The sequence below is a fragment of the Leptodactylus fuscus genome, chromosome 7 (assembly GCF_031893055.1).
Source record: "Leptodactylus fuscus isolate aLepFus1 chromosome 7, aLepFus1.hap2, whole genome shotgun sequence".
Lineage (NCBI taxonomy): Eukaryota > Metazoa > Chordata > Amphibia > Anura > Leptodactylidae > Leptodactylus > Leptodactylus fuscus.
The window spans coordinates 38,800,557-38,817,459 of NC_134271.1; the positions used below are offsets into that span (position 1 = coordinate 38,800,557).

Consider the following 16,903-nt stretch of genomic DNA (forward strand, 5'->3'; position numbering starts at 1 on the left):
TGTGGGGACGTCGCACAAAAGCCGGTGTTGTGGCACATGCAGGCGTTGCTGGAGAGATTTTAAGCTAGCAGCGGCTACTGTCGACTTGCGAAAGTGGGCGCACATGCGCCGCACTTTCACCAGTAGCTCTGGAACATTGGGGTAGCTCTTTAGGAAACGTTGCACCACTAGGTTGAAGACGTGGGCCAGGCATGGAACATGTTGGAGTCCGGCAAGCTCCAGAGCTGCTACCAGGTTCCGGCCGTTATCACAAACGACCATGCCTGGGCCCAGGTGCAGCGGCTCAAACCATATTGCCGTCTCATCGAGGAGGGCATCCCTCACCTCGGAGGCAGTGTGCTGTCTGTCCCCCAAGCTGATCAGCTTCAGCACAGCCTGCTGACGTCTACCAACGCCAGTGCTGCAACGTTTCCAACTCGTAGCTGGGGTCAATCTAACAGCGGAGGAGAAGGCGGTGGCGGAGGAGGAGGCGGTGGCGGAGGAGGAGGCGGTAGAGGAGGAGGAGGAGGGGGGTGTTCTTCTCGTGTCCCTGCCAGGAATGTTAGGCGGGGAGACGAGGTACACCGGGCCAGTTTGGGAAGCAGTCCCAGCCTCAACTACATTCACCCAGTGTGCCGTCAGTGAAATGTAGCGTCCCTGTCCGCATGCACTTGTCCACGCGTCGGTGGTCAAGTGGACCTTTGTGCAAAGCGCGGAACTAAGGGCCCGCCTGATGTTGAGTGACACGTGCTGGTGCAAGGCGGGGACGGCACACCGGGAGAAGTAGTGACGGCTAGGGACGGCATAGCGAGGTGCCGCAGTTGCCATCAGGTCCAGGAAGGCGGGAGTTTCAACAAGCCGGAACGCCAACATCTCCTGGGCCAGCAGTTTAGCGATGTTGGCGTTCAAGGCTTGCGCGTGTGGGTGGTTAGCAGTATATTTCTGCCGCCGCTCCAATGTCTGAGAGATGGTGGGTTGTTGTAAAGAAACGCCTGATGGTGCCTTTGATGGTGCAGGAGAAGGAGATAAGACAGGACCAGGGGAGGATGAGGTAGAAGTCAACAAAGTGGCGGAGGCAGATGAAGTGGTGTCCTGGCTCGTCCTCTGGAGTGCATCGCCAGCACAGTCAGCAGTGGCAGTGGCAGAGGCAGTGGCAGAGGCAGTGGCAGTGGCGTGAACGGCAGGCGGCCTTTGTCCTGCCGTTGCTGCCTGCCACTGATTCCAGTGCTTGGATTCCAAATGACGGCGCATTGAAGTGGTGGACAGGTTGCTCTTCTCAGAGCCCCTAATCAATTTCGAGAGGCAAATTGTGCAGACAACACTATATCTGTCCTCGGCGCATTCCTTGAAAAAACTCCACACCTTCGAGAAACGTGCCCTCGAGGTGGGAGTTTTTCGGGGCTGGGTACGAACTGGAACATCTTGGGAGATTCCGGGTGTGGCCTGGCTTCGCCTAAGCTGCTGACCTCTGCCTCTGCCTCTAGCTACCCTTTTTGGTGCTGCACCTGCCTCAACATCCACACTACTTTCCCCGCTTGACATCCCCCCTGTCCAGGTCGGGTCAGTGTCCTCATCATCCACCACTTCCTCTTCCAACTCCTGTCTCATCTCCTCCTCCCGCACAATGCGCCGGTCAACTGGATGCCCTGACGGCAACTGCGTCACATCATCGTCGATGAGGGTGGGTTGCTGGTCATCCACCACCAAATCGAACGGAGATGGAGGAGACTCTAGTGTTTGAGCATCTGGACACAGATGCTCCTCTGTTAGGTTCGTGGAATCGTGACGTGGAGAGGCAGGTTGAGGGACAATGAAAGGAGCGGAGAACAGCTCTGGGGAGCAGGGACAGTTTGGGTTATTGTTCTGTAAAGCTTCGGAATTTTGGGAGGAAGGAAGACAAGACTGTTGGGTAATAGGAGGAGAGGAGGCAGAGTCTGACTGGCTGCTGGACAATGTGCTGTAAGCGTTCTCTGACAGCCATTGCAAGACCTGTTCCTGGTTCTCGGGCCTACTAAGGTTTGTACCCTGCAGTTTAGTTAATGTGGCAAGCAACCCTGGCACTGTGGAGTGGCGCAATGCTTGCTGCCCCACAGGAGTAGGCACGGGACGCCCTGTGGCTTCACTGCTACCTTGCTCCCCAGAACCATTCCCCCGACCTCGCCCACGGCCTCGTCCACGTCCCTTTCCGGGAGCCTTGCGCATTTTGAATTCCTAGTTAGAAATTGGCACTGTATACCAGTAGTAAAAATTGTGGGTGCACGTAACCCCAATATATTCTTTGAATTCCCAGTCAGACACTGGCACTATATGGCAGTAGCAAGAAATGAGGGTATTTGTATTCCCAATATACTCTTTGAATTCCCAGTCAGACAATGGCACTGTATACCAGTAGTAAAAATTGTGGGTGCACGTAACCCCAATATATTCTTTGAATTCCCAGTCAGACAATGGCACTGTATACCAGTAGTAAAAATTGTGGGTGCACGTAACCCCAATATATTCTTTGAATTCCCAGTCAGAAACTGGCACTATATGGCAGTAGCAAGAAATGAGGGTATTTGTATTCCCAATATACTCTTTGAATTCCCAGTCAGACAATGGCACTGTATACCAGTAGTAAAAATTGTGGGTGCACGTAACCCCAATATATTCTTTGAATTACCAGTCAGAAACTGGCACTATATGGCAGTAGCAAGAAATGAGGGTATTTATAACCCCAATATATTCTTTGAATTCCCAGTCAGACAATGGCACTGTATACCAGTAGTAAAAATTGTGGGTGCACGTAACCCCAATATATTCTTTGAATTACCAGTCAGAAACTGGCACTATATGGCAGTAGCAAGAAATGAGGGTATTTATAACCCCAATATATTCTTTGAATTCCCAGTCAGACAATGGCACTGTATACCAGTAGTAAAAATTGTGGGTGCACGTAACCCCAATATATTCTTTGAATTACCAGTCAGAAACTGGCACTATATGGCAGTAGCAAGAAATGAGGGTATTTGTATTCCCAATATACTCTTTGAATTCCCAGTCAGACAATGGCACTGTATACCAGTAGTAAAAATTGTGGGTGCACGTAACCCCAATATATTCTTTGAATTCCCAGTCAGAAACTGGCACTATATGGCAGTAGCAAGAAATGAGGGTATTTGTATTCCCAATATACTCTTTGAATTCCCAGTCAGACAATGGCACTGTATACCAGTAGTAAAAATTGTGGGTGCACGTAACCCCAATATATTCTTTGAATTACCAGTCAGAAACTGGCACTATATGGCAGTAGCAAGAAATGAGGGTATTTATAACCCCAATATATTCTTTGAATTCCCAGTCAGACAATGGCACTGTATACCAGTAGTAAAAATTGTGGGTGCACGTAACCCCAATATATTCTTTGAATTACCAGTCAGAAACTGGCACTATATGGCAGTAGCAAGAAATGAGGGTATTTGTATTCCCAATATACTCTTTGAATTCCCAGTCAGACAATGGCACTGTATACCAGTAGTAAAAATTGTGGGTGCACGTAACCCCAATATATTCTTTGAATTACCAGTCAGACACTGGCACTATATGGCAGTAGCAAGAAATGAGGGTATTTGTATTCCCAATATACTCTTTGAATTCCCAGTCAGACAATGGCACTGTATACCAGTAGTAAAAATTGTGGGTGCACGTAACCCCAATATATTCTTTGAATTCCCAGTCAGACAATGGCACTATATGGCAGTAGCAAGAAATGAGGGTATTTATAACCCCAATATATTCTTTGAATTCCCAGTCAGACAATGGCACTGTATACCAGTAGTAAAAATTGTGGGTGCACGTAACCCCAATATATTCTTTGAATTACCAGTCAGAAACTGGCACTATATGGCAGTAGCAAGAAATGAGGGTATTTATAACCCCAATATATTCTTTGAATTCCCAGTCAGACAATGGCACTGTATACCAGTAGTAAAAATTGTGGGTGCACGTAACCCCAATATATTCTTTGAATTACCAGTCAGAAACTGGCACTATATGGCAGTAGCAAGAAATGAGGGTATTTATAACCCCAATATATTCTTTGAATTCCCAGTCAGACAATGGCACTGTATACCAGTAGTAAAAATTGTGGGTGCACGTAACCCCAATATATTCTTTGAATTACCAGTCAGAAACTGGCACTATATGGCAGTAGCAAGAAATGAGGGTATTTATAACCCCAATATATTCTTTGAATTCCCAGTCAGACAATGGCACTGTATACCAGTAGTAAAAATTGTGGGTGCACGTAACCCCAATATATTCTTTGAATTCCCAGTCAGACACTGGCACTATATGGCAGTAGCAAGAAATGAGGGTATTTGTATTCCCAATATATTCTTTGAATTCCCAGTCAGACAATGGCACTGTATACCAGTAGTAAAAATTGTGGGTGCACGTAACCCCAATATATTCTTTGAATTCCCAGTCAGACACTGGCACTATATGGCAGTAGCAAGAAATGAGGGTATTTGTATTCCCAATATATTCTTTGAATTCCCAGTCAGACAATGGCACTGTATACCAGTAGTAAAAATTGTGGGTGTATATAGCCCCAATTCTATTGCTAGGGGACTTGCAGGGTATTTCTGGGGTGAAGGTGGGGGGGCACACCGTTGGAACAGGTATCGGGGTATATATCGGGTATACGGGAATACACTGACAGTGTATTCCATTCAGGATCCTGGGAAAGCTGGGTTGCGGCGATTGAGCCCGTCAGTGCCACGTTACACTGACAAGCTTCTCCCTGGAATTTAGCTCTTATAAGAGCTGTTGGTTGTCTTCTCCTTCCTATCCTAGCCTGTCCCTGCCTACCCAGAATCTAAGCCCTAGCTAGCTGGACGGAAACCTCCGTCCTCGGTGAATTGCAAGCTCAGAATGACGCGAAGCTGGGCGTCGCTGTTCTTTTAAATTAGAGGTCACATGTTTTCGGCAGCCAATGGGTTTTGCCTACTTTTCTCAACGTCACCGGTGTCGTAGTTCCTGTCCCACCTACCCTGCGCTGTTATTGGAGCAAAAAAGGCGCCAGGGAAGGTGGGAGGGGAATCGAGTAATGGCGCACTTTACCACGCGGTGTTCGATTCGATTCGAACATGCCGAACAGCCTAATATCCGATCGAACATGAGTTCGATAGAACACTGTTCGCTCATCTCTAACTATCTATCGATCTACATTTTGAGATTGTACTCTGGCTGGGGGTCAAAGGACACATTTCTATTTCCTCAAAACCAGGCTAAATAGCAGCAGATAGGTGTCAGCTGACATTGGGGCAGCAACAAAAGAAAAGAAAATTCTTGCTTGTCCCACAGAAACTAACACTAAATAATATGCTGGAGAGCTTCTCCCCTTGCAAACCAAAACTACGTCCAAGCAGAGAGAGAAAGTTCCCCTCCCAACCTCTCAGAAATACCCGTTCTCTCAAAATAACAAATGAATTTATTAGCAGTTTAGGGCCTCTGCCTACTACTATATATATAGTGGGAGGACTGGCTCAGTGGTAGCAGCAGTGGACCCAGAAAGTCAGAGACAGACACAAAAATGCAGGTGTAAACAGGGTTTTACCCTGTACGTTTATTTTGAAAAAAAACTGTCAGGAAAATAAACAAGCCTTAACTTCAGGCAAAAACGGTGTGTGTGTGTATATATATATATATATATATATATATATATATTAGCAGGATGATTTTTTTTGTTTGCATAAGCATCATGTGATCATGTGTATCTCAGTGTGGATATCGTTGGAAAACCTGCCATCAATTGTTGCATGGAGTAAGGCTCTGTTACATCTCTGCATACCCAGCTCTGCTAATTTTCTTCATAGGCACAGCATACCCAGCTCTGCTACATCTCTGCATACGCACAGCATACCTAGCTCTAGTACATATCTGCATACGCACAGCATAACCAGCTCTGCTACATCTCTGAATACCCAAACGGTCCTGCTATATCTCTACATATCCACACAGACCTACTACAAGGGTAGTGTATAAAAATGGCGGATGGAAATGGAAATCTGGAATATAACTGTATGTGACAGTTGGGCGTGCCTGTGATTGTTCTGGCATCTCAGCAGCTCGCTGGGACGCCATATAATGAGCGTGTTGTTGGCGTCGATGATCCGCCTTCTCTGGCGTTTCGGCCATTCTGGAGCTGGCCTGCCATGTAGCTTGTACCTTGTATGTAACTTAACTATATACAATATCTCACAAAAGTGAATGCACCCACTCACATTTTTGTATTTATTTCATTATATACAGTATTTTCACAGGACAACACTAAAGAAATTATACATTGATGCAATCTAAAGTAGTCAGTGTACCCTGAAAATCACTCAATAGCCTTTATTGTTTAAGCCCCTGGCAACAAAAGTGAGTTCACCCCTATGAGAAAATAGACATATTGTTCCCAGTATCAATATTTTGTGTGGCTATCATTATTTTCAAGCACTGCCTTAACCCTCTTGGTCATGGAGTTCACTAAAGCATTACAAGTCGCCACTGGAATCCTCTTCCACAACAACATTACAGAGATACTGAGTTGAGATACTATGTAAAGTGCTGCAGAATATTTATTTTATATCATCATATTCTGCATTGCTTTACAGATCTTGTCAGTCATTGTCCCATATTGGGATCACAATCTACATTCCCTATCGGGTAGGTCTTCAGAGAGCAAATGGAATCCGGAGGGAACCCACCCCTTGCAAATGTTTTCTTTGGCAAGATTCAAGCTCATGTCTCCAGAGCTACAAGGCTACAATGCAGTGGCGTAACTACCGGGGTAGCAGGGGTAGTGGCTGCCACACGTTCTGGGACATTAGGGGCCCGGCGACAGCTGCTACCCCTGCCTCTTCTGTCGCTTCTCCAGGAACGCAAGATCCCCTAATGCTGGGGCTTCCCATTCTCCCTTCAGGTCCGCTTGCGGGATGGTATGCTCTCACTGGCTCACCAGGATGACCTCCCGAATTTTCTCTGCTCCTTTGGTCTGCTGTCCCTCCAGCTCCCTGATTGGACTTCTCTGCTCACGGATCCTAATCATTCTGGACCCTTCCATTTGAAGTGGGACTATACGGACACTCGTGATCCTGGTCCTCCACGCTCCCACAAGCTTCAACACAGGCGTAGGCCTACCCCGGTCCAGGAACCTCTCGTTGGACTTTATGAGTTCGTTTCATGTTGTTTCTGAATGCTGTGTTTTTACTTGCCCATAGGCGTAAGTTTACAGTTCTTGTGATGCAACCGCATATATGATTGTTTATGTCATTTTTTCTGTTTATCGGAGCTGGAGCAGCTCTGAACTGTTCCTTCTTTTCTTGTTTCTTCTCCACTCTCCTTTGGCTTGCAGCCTGCCTTTCTCGCTCCCACATAGTTTGGACCCTGCAGTGTGGGGTTGCCTGGAGACCTGGGCTCCTGTTTGTTAGAACCCTTGAGGGTACGCTCCTTATTGTTTGCCTGTGTTTCGTCTTGTGTTGTTCTGACCTATCTGTCTGTCCTTATAATTCTCGTCTGTGTCTTGGGTTCTCGTCTGCCGTCTACCTGTGTTTTGTACTGTGGTGTCTTGCCTTGTCAGTTTGTTCTACTTCTGGTCTGTCCACTTTCCCTCTCTTAGGCCTTATGTCTTCATGTTGCGTCCTTGTCTTCTGTCTTTTTTTCTCTCTCACCCTCTCCTCTTTGTGCTCTTCTCTCTTTGGATCTTCTGCACCCCCTTTACTCTCCATGGCGGATATTTCTATCTCCTCCTTTAATGTCAAAGGCCTGAACGTTCCTGAGAAGCGCTCCCAAGTTTTATCTGACGCCCACAAACGTAGAGTGCCAATACTGTGCCTGCAGGAGACCCACTTTTTATTTGAACGGGTCCCCCTGATTAAGAGCCGTTACTTCCCACAATAGTTTCATAGTAGTAGACCACAGGGGAAGACTAGAGGGGTTGCCATCTTTTTTCATAAGAATCTCGCAGTTAAAGTCACAGACTCCCTGTCTGACTGGGATGCTAGATACCTGTACCTGTGAAATTTCGGGTTCTGTCTACATGATTGCTAACATATACACTCCCAACTCTGAACAGGTCCCATTCCTTTTGTCCACATTGACCGCTCTCTAATCCTTTGCTAAGGGACACCTCATCATGTGTGGGGACTTTAATCTCCCTCTAAATCCCCTACTTGACACCTCAGCGGGTAGGTCGCAGGTCTCATATAGTGTTCTCTATAGGGTCGGGAAACTCCTGATCGCCATGCTCCTGTACGACGCCTGGTTGATCCTCTATCCAACAGACAGGGACTACTCGTTCTTCTCCCACCCACACAACTCTTACAGTAGAATCGACTATATCTTCCTCTCACGTTCTTCTTTCTTTTGTGACTGTTGCTAGGATTGACTTAGCATTTCTTTCTGATCACTCCCCTATCTTATGTGCGTTTCGTCCTCTGGCTTCTTGCCCCTGCTGAAATACTTGGAGACTGAATGAGTCGCTCCTGCTCGATGCTCAATGCCTAGAGGATCTGAAGCTCACCACCTCTCACTTTATTCAGGATCATTCTTGTGACATCACTGCCCCGCCGGTACAAGCCCTGAAATGTGTGCTTTGCGGGGTGCTGATGAAATATGGTGCGTGCCTTAAGAGGAAGGCTAGTTAGAAGCTCCGCGCCCTCTTGACCTGGCGACTCTGGAGGCTCAACACAAGCAATCCCTCCAACAGTCTACCCTCGCTTCCCTGACGACAAGGCGTCAGGAGATCAAATCTCTCCTTGGGCATAGGCAGCAGCACCTCCGGCAATTGGGCCGATGCTCCTTCTATGAGTGCCAAGTGGCCTCTCATGTTATGGCCATTAAGAGTCCTTCCGGTACCATCTCTCATGTTACGAATGATATTGCATCTGCCTTCTGGAACTATTATAGTTTGCTCTACCACCTGCCCCTGCCGGGATCCGTCCACCCAGTCCTCTTATTTTATGAAGTGAATTATTATTCTGTTATTTTATGACCTGTTTGTTTGTAGTGTATTTAAATGACATTTGCTATTTCTACATAATTGTGGAAACGTGTGGTATGATGACCACACCTATTTTGTTTGCAAACATTTCATATTAAGTTCTATGGGCTTGATGCATCTTTCTCTTCTCTAGAGGTCATGCTTATATTGATTTTTATTTATACACATATCCTTTCAGCACTAACTGCACTTGAGAAAGGACCCGTAGTGGTTCGAAACGCGTTGTGCTTCTTATCTGTCTCGGAATAAAACCTGTTTTTTGCCACAACATTTGGATCTCTACATTGTTATTAAGATCCACCAGTGAGCGCAGACCTTTGGTTCCCAGTGTCTACACATCTTGGCTTCATAAGAGGCACTGGTCTGACAGTAAAACCTCTCCCGCTCCCCTTTGTTGCTTGACAGACACTGGGTGTGTGCTGCCTATATGGGGCAACACGGCAGCTCTTCACGAACGACGGTTCTTTACTCCGATCTCGAGCAAAACAGACTTCCCTCCGGTGCTCTGTTCCCCGTTCTTGTTTCACCCTGTGGGTGACCCAGTCTTACAGTTTAGGCAGGTCACCTCAGCCTCCTCTCTTCTTCCCCATGCTGACTTATTAGCCCAGACTTCACGCCCTCACTCGGCTGCCCTCCACTGGCAATATACGCAACTCTCTCATTTCTACTCCTCTTTAAAACTTTTTGGTGATCTCCATAGGGCTCTGTTTCCCTTTGAACATCTTTGCCTTTCCTCTTTGCCCCTCACCCACACTGTTTCCCTCCTGTACAAAATGTTGATGGAGGATCCTGATGGTGCCTTGCCTGCATTCACAGATAGCTGGGAGAGTTAACTGGGGGTCTCATTCCCACTGGGTGCATGGTCCTCTGCCTTCCATACGTGCCACAAGTTCTCCATCTCATGCAAAATGCAGGAAACTAATTATTAAGTACTTTCTAGGTGGTACAGAGTTCCAGCTGTCCTCCATGAAATTTTTCCCTCCACTTTGGATAGGTGCTGAAGGTGTCACTCTGAGCGAGGCACGATGGTACACATCTGGTGGGGATGCCCCCTTCTACGCCCCTTTTGGTCTGGAGTTTGTTGAATTATCCTACAAATCACGGGGGTTGATTTGCCGGACCATCCCATCCCACTACTCGTCTCCATCTTCTCTCGTGAATTCAGGAAACCCACCCGTAGACTCGTAGGATTCATGCTAGTGGCAGCAAGGTCGGTCATTCCTAGACTGTGGAAGTTTCCGACACCCACTACGCTCTTATCTTGGCTAAAGGAGCTCCTTAGCTTACACTCAATGGAAAGCCTGGTGGCTGAGCTTCAGCAAGACGATAGAGTGCATCAGCAGATGTGGCTACTTTAGAACTACTTCTACTACTACTACTGGCATTGGGGTTTGTTGTTGGTCTAGGCAAGGTTCACACTACTGTTGGATTCCGTTATGAAGATGTCTAAAAGAAAAAAAACGGACACCTATCATAACAGACATTAACTGACACTAACTGATGTTAATTAGAGATGAGCGAGTACTGTTCGGATCAGCCGATCCGAACAGCATGCTCGCATAGAAATGAATGGACGTAGCCGGCATGCGGGGGGTTAAATGGCTGGCCGACGTCAAAGCGGAAGTACCAGGTGCATCCATTCATTTCTATGGAGCGTGCTGTTCGGATTGGCTGATCCGAACAGTACTCGCTCATCTCTAATGTTAATGTGTCCGTTTTTTTAACTGAACCATTTAATAGATCAGTTAACCCCTTAGAGACACAGCCCATAAGTGCATTTAGGACCAGGCCTCTTTTTTCAAAACTGACGAGTCACTTTAAATGGCAATAACTTTGAGACGCTTTAACTTACACAAGTGATTTTGAGATTGTTTTCTCATAACACATTATACTTCATGTTAGTGGTAAACAGTAATCAATATTTTTGTATTTACTTATAAAAAAATTAGGAAATTTGATGGAAATTTTGAAAAAATAGCAATTTTCAAAATGTGAAATTCTCTGCTTTTCAGGTAGATAGTCATACCACCCAAATACATGAATAAATATTATTTACCATATCTCAGCTTTATATCGGCATCATCTTTTGATTGTCTTTTAATTTATTTTGGACGTTACAAGGCTTACAAGTGTAACAGTGATTTTCCAGATTTACAAGAAAATTCCCCAAACTAATTTTTTAGGGACGACTTCAGTTCTGAAGATGATTATAAAGGCCCATTTTCAAAACTGCACCCCTCAAATAATTCAAAACAGCATTTGGGATGTTTGTTAACCCTTTAAGCATTTCATAAGAAAAAAAATAATATGGAGGTGAAATTTAGACATTTAATTTTTTCTCACTAATACATACATTTAGACCTAAAATTAACACATTTACAAAGGGTTAAAGTAGAAAATGCATCTGACAGTTTATCATGCAATTTCTCCTGAGCACAGAAATACCCCACATGTGGGTGTAAACTGATTTTTGGGCAGACGGCAGCGCATGGAAGGGAAGGAGCGACACTGGGTGTGTGAACAGCAGATTTTGCAAGAATAGTTTTAATGCGCCATGTCTCATTTGCAGAGCCCTTACCAAAACACCAAAACAATGGAAACCCCCCAAAATGACCCCATTTTAGAAACTACACCCCTCACAGAATTCATCAAGGGGTATAGTGAGCATTTTGACACTGCAGCTGTTTCACAGATTTTACTAACATTGGAATGTGTAAATGAAAAATGACTAAAATGTCACTTTAGCCCCAAAGTTTTCATTTTCACAAGGGGTTAAAGGAGAAAAATTCCCCCACAGTTTGTTAAACAATTTCTCCTGAACACAGCAATACCCCATATGTGGTCATAATTTGCCATATGGGAACATGGCAGGGTGGGGAATGGAAAGAGCGCTATTTGGCTTTTGAAGGGCAGATTTTGCTGGAATATTCTTCAGGTGCCATATCTCATTTGCAGGGCCCCTAGAGTACCAATACCATGGAAACCCCCTAAAAGTGACCCCATTTTGGAAACTACACCCCTCATAGAATTTATCTAGGGGTAGAGTGAGCATTTTGACCTCACAGCTGTTTCGCAGATTTAATTAACATTGGGACGTAAAAATGAAAAATTACTTTTTTTTTTCCAATAAATTGTCCATTTAGCACCTTATTTTAATTTTTTGCAAGTAGTTAAGAATTAAAAGCCCCCCCCCACCACAGTTTGTTACACAATTTCTTCTGAACACATCAACACCCTACATGTGGTCATAATCTGCTGTATGGGTACATGGTGGGGACCAGAATGGAAAGAGCGCTATTTGGATTTTGGAGGGCAGATGTTGCTGGAATAGTTTTGAGGTTCCATGTCACATTTTCTAAGCCCCTAAAGTATCAATACAATGAAAACGCCTCAAAAGTGACCCCATTTTAGAAACTACACCCATCAAGGAATGTATCAAGGGGTATTATGATTTTAAGACTAAAATTGCTTCCCAAAAATTGAAAATTTAAATTTTTAAAGAAATATGCCATTTCGGTGTCCAATATATTGCACCCACTTTGTGTTGTCAGAGACCTGCACTCCTAAAACTATTAAGTGGGCCATCCCGAGGTGCAAAAAATTATATATGTGGGTGTAAACTGCTGCTTGGGCACACAGCAGGGCTCAAAAGGGAAGGAGCACTGCGCTTTTTAGCTTTTGAGGTACAGATTTAGAGGGACCCTCTGGGGGCCTTTTTTTTTTTTGCAAAGCCCTGGAGGCTACAGTAAACTGGAATTCCCCAAGAAGTGACCGCATTTTGTAAGGGCAATTTTAGGGTTTCTGCAAAAGTGTCATGGCATCTAAAAACCAAACTATTTAAGTCTGTGCTCCAAAAACCAAATAAACCTTCTTCCCTTCTGTCCGGCTGTGCCCTAATATCAGTTTATACCCACATATGACATTATGTACGTTATCCTGGGTACACCAGTGTCATACATGTGGCATAAACTGCAGTTTGGGCGCACACCAGGGTGCAGAAGGGAAGGAGCACTATGTGGCTTTTGGAGTAGAGATTCAGATGTTTGGTAGTATCAGGACGCCATGTCATGTTTGTAGAGCCTGTAAGGTACCAGAAAAGTGGATTCCCCAAAAGAGTAAACTCATTTTGAAAACTGCACCCCTCAAAGAATTTATCTGGGGCTGTAGTGAGTATTAGTATCCCAGACGTGACTGCACAGCGGATGGCTAAGAGGAAATATATAAGCGGTGCGAACATTGCAAACACCAAATTCTCTACTATGTCCCAGTAGCTCGTAAGATTGGGGGAGTCACTCTGTGGGTCACTTCTGGTATATTTTCCCTCATAAGCTCTAAATCTGGGGTGTCCCCTGATATACGCTCACACAGCTTATAAATTCCCTTCCTGACACAGCCAAATGTGTTCTAATGATTTGGCGATTTGGGGTTTTTTTGTCTTCACATTGCTAGACATGGTGACATGGCCATATAAGGGCTTGTTGTTTGCGGGATGAAATGCATTTTGTAATGACACCATTTTTTGGGTGCCTACAACTTATTGAATACATTTTATTAACTCTTTTGTGCTGGATTTAAAAAAAAAAATCAATCCTGGTATTGCGTTTTACCTTTAAAATTTTTCGCCATGCAGCGTACAGTATATGTAACATGTGACCTTTATTCTGCGGGTCGGTACGGTTACGGCGATACCTCATTTATATTATTTGTTTATGCAATACTAATTCTGCAGAACAAAAACACATTTGTGGACATAAATCATTGTTTTTTGCATTGCCATCTTCTGAGAGGCGTAACATTTTTATTTTTCGGTTGACAGTGGTGTTTGGGGGCTTATTTTTTGCAGGACAACTTATGCTTTTTATTGGTACTGTTTTGGGGTACATATGGCTTTTTGATCACTTTTTATAGCACATTTTGTAAGGTGAGATGGTGAAAAATCACTACTTCTGGCGGGTTTTTTTCCGCCGTTCACCATATATGTTAAATATTGTTTCAGTTTGTTGTACAGGTTGTTATGGACGCGAAAATACCAAATATGCATTGTTTTTATTAATTTGTAGGTTTTTTTTATATAATTCATTTTCTATAGAAAAAAGGGATTTTTGGGGCTTTATAACTTTATGAATTGTTTTAAAACTATTTTTTTCCACTTTTTTTTTTTTTTTTTACTTTTTCACATGTCCCTATGGGACACTTGGATCAGTGATGATTTCATCACTAATCCTGTATTATGCAGTGTGAGACACAGCATGCACGTCAGTGGCATAACTAGGAATGGCAGGGCCCCGTGGCGAACCTTTGACATGGGCCCCCCTCCAAAGACCCCGACCGATCGCCCCTTTTCCCTCGAGTTCCTGCCTGCACTATTATGCCCCATACACTGTACACAGTATTATACCCTATAGTGGCCCCTGTATACAGTATTATACCCCATAGTGACCCCTGCACACAGTATTATGCCCCATAGTGGACCCTGTAGCACAGTATTATACCCTATAGTGGCCCCTGTATACAGTATTATACCCTATAGTGGCCCCTGCACACAGTATTATACCCTATAGTAACCCCTGTATACAGTATTATACCCTATAGTGGCCGCTGCACACAGTATTATGCCCCATAGTGGCCCCTGTAGCACAGTATTATGTACTGTACTAACCCCTTCATACCTAGGCAGCATGCAGCTGCCAGCACAGTGCTGTGTGCTGACAGCCTGCCCTGCACGAAAGGGTTAAACTCAACAGTCTGCTGTGCTGCACTTACTCAGCTCTGCTTACTCCATCCCCTGGCATAGCTATCTTCCTGCACTAAGTCTCCGGCCCTCCCCCACTGTCAGGAAACACACTGCTGAAGCTCTCCACTGCTGGAACCGGACACCTCACGTGGCCTCTGGCCTCACAAAGTAAAATTTATTGTTTTTTTTGTTTTTTTTTGTCATATTAACTAGTGAGGGGGCCGGGCCCCCTGACCTGTCGGGCCCTGTGGCAGCTGCCTCTGCTGCTACGGTGGTAGTTACGACACTGATGCACGTGTCTTACACTGCATAACAGGAAGTGAGCTGTGCAGATGGCACAGCTCACTTCAGAAAGTCCTTGCAGGATCAACCAGGTAACGGGGGCTCAGGGCTGCCTGGGGTCACTAACCAGACCCCAGGCTACATAGTACAGATACCGGCACCCCCGTTCTCGCCATGGGGGGTGCTGGGGGGGGGGGTTGGAAATGTTTGACCATCGCAATCAAAGGGTTAAAACCTCTGACCGATAAAAGCATCGGTCGGAGGTTAAGGAAAAGGGTGATAGCTGCCGGTAACAGCTATCATCCTTTTCCGCCCGCTCAGCTAGTGAGTGGGTGAGCGCTCCATGACGTAGTATTACTTCATGGTGTGCGAAGTACCTAGCGCCCATGAAGTAATAGTATGTCATGGGTCACTAAGGGGTTAAAAAAACGGACACATTAGTATCAGTTAGGGCGGGTTCACACCTGCGCCCGATCTCCGTTTTCAGTTTTCCGTCTTCTGCGGCCACAAAATTATGGGTGCAAAATTACACGGCGTATACGCTCGTAACTCCCATCGAAATCAATGGGATCTTTTTGAGCGTGCAAACTGCTAATACGCGTATACGTGCCAGATTGCGCTCCACTTTACTACGTGTGAATTCCCCCTTAAACTCCCCAGCAGACCCAAGCCAGTCTCCAATCTGACAAGGCATGTCACAGACAACACTGACAAAATTAACCCAGTGCAAAACTGGCCAATTCTTATGTGGCCACTACACAAATGAAAAATGAAATATACCTTCTACTAGTAATCAATAAAAAAGAAACAAAAATGACACATGTAGCAGGGATTTGAGATGGCAATTTCATCTGAAGAAAAATTTCTGCTCTATTCCTCCAACATCATCCGTAATTCCTCCAGTGAAAAAAATGTACATAAATAACAAAATCCATTATTCTATAATAATAAGGTACCTGAGCTCCAACATGACCAGTTTTGAGCTTATCCAAATTGGTTCTTGTGTTATTAATAGTCCTCAAATTAATTTCTGATATCCTATTTTTGTAGATCCTTCTGAGCTGCAGGGCAAGGTCATTGTGTCTGTAATAAATAAAATAAAAATCAAGGTATTTTTATAGCAATTTGTAATACTTTAAATATGTATACTGAAAAAAATAATGTTTTTGTTAAATGGTGCCTATCTATTAGGACACAGACAAGCTTTCTATGCCCCAGTAGATGAAAAATGAATTACCAGTACAATTTGTAAGCAACACCATAACAAAATGCACATTTGCTTTTAGTGTACAGACTCAACGCAACACAAAGCTGTAAATATATAGAAAACTTATTTCTCTTTTCAACCGTACTATGTGGCTATGTAGCTATAATATGCATGTGTGAAATGACGGCTTGGTATTATGGCAGCCTGTACTTCACTTTCTGTAATTATCTTCAACAAATTCTGGCATTAGATAAATAATAATAAAGAAATTAACAGTTAAACTCACCCATCAATGAGAGGGTATGACTCCATGAGATTTTGTGCTCTCTGGGACAAATCATCAATAGAACATGAAGTAATCTGAATAAAGATGCACAGTAAAACATAAGTCCACCATGCATTGTGTGAAAGAATTTGCTTAATCCACTCCATACAGTAAATGCTGGATGTTGAGAATAGGTGACTCCTGCAAACTGAAAGCATAAACATTAGTTCTCACCAGTGTTACTTTATTAGCTACTATTGAACCAAATTGGTATTACCATATATAAAATTAAATTTAAGCTGCTCATATAAGGTTGGTCCAACAAATTACATGAATGTTTCCTGAATCTCCTCTGCCAGTAGATGTAAGGGAAAGAAAGGTTTGACAATATTGAACCTTTAGTTCTCA

At 44.4% G+C, this 16,903-nt stretch overlaps 1 protein-coding gene across 1 annotated transcript in view; it reads right to left on the reverse strand.

Annotated features, from left to right (window-relative positions):
* Positions 1-16,662, reverse strand: part of LOC142213461 (dipeptidase 2-like) — a 70,539-nt gene extending 53,877 nt beyond the window's left edge. The window contains exons 1-2 of the mRNA XM_075281810.1: positions 16,517-16,662; positions 15,980-16,106 (exon numbers count right to left, since the gene is read on the reverse strand). Of these exons, the coding sequence (XP_075137911.1) occupies positions 15,980-16,106; positions 16,517-16,662 (273 nt within the window). The remainder of the gene's footprint in view (positions 1-15,979; positions 16,107-16,516) is intronic.
* Positions 16,663-16,903: the final 241 nt, after the last annotated feature.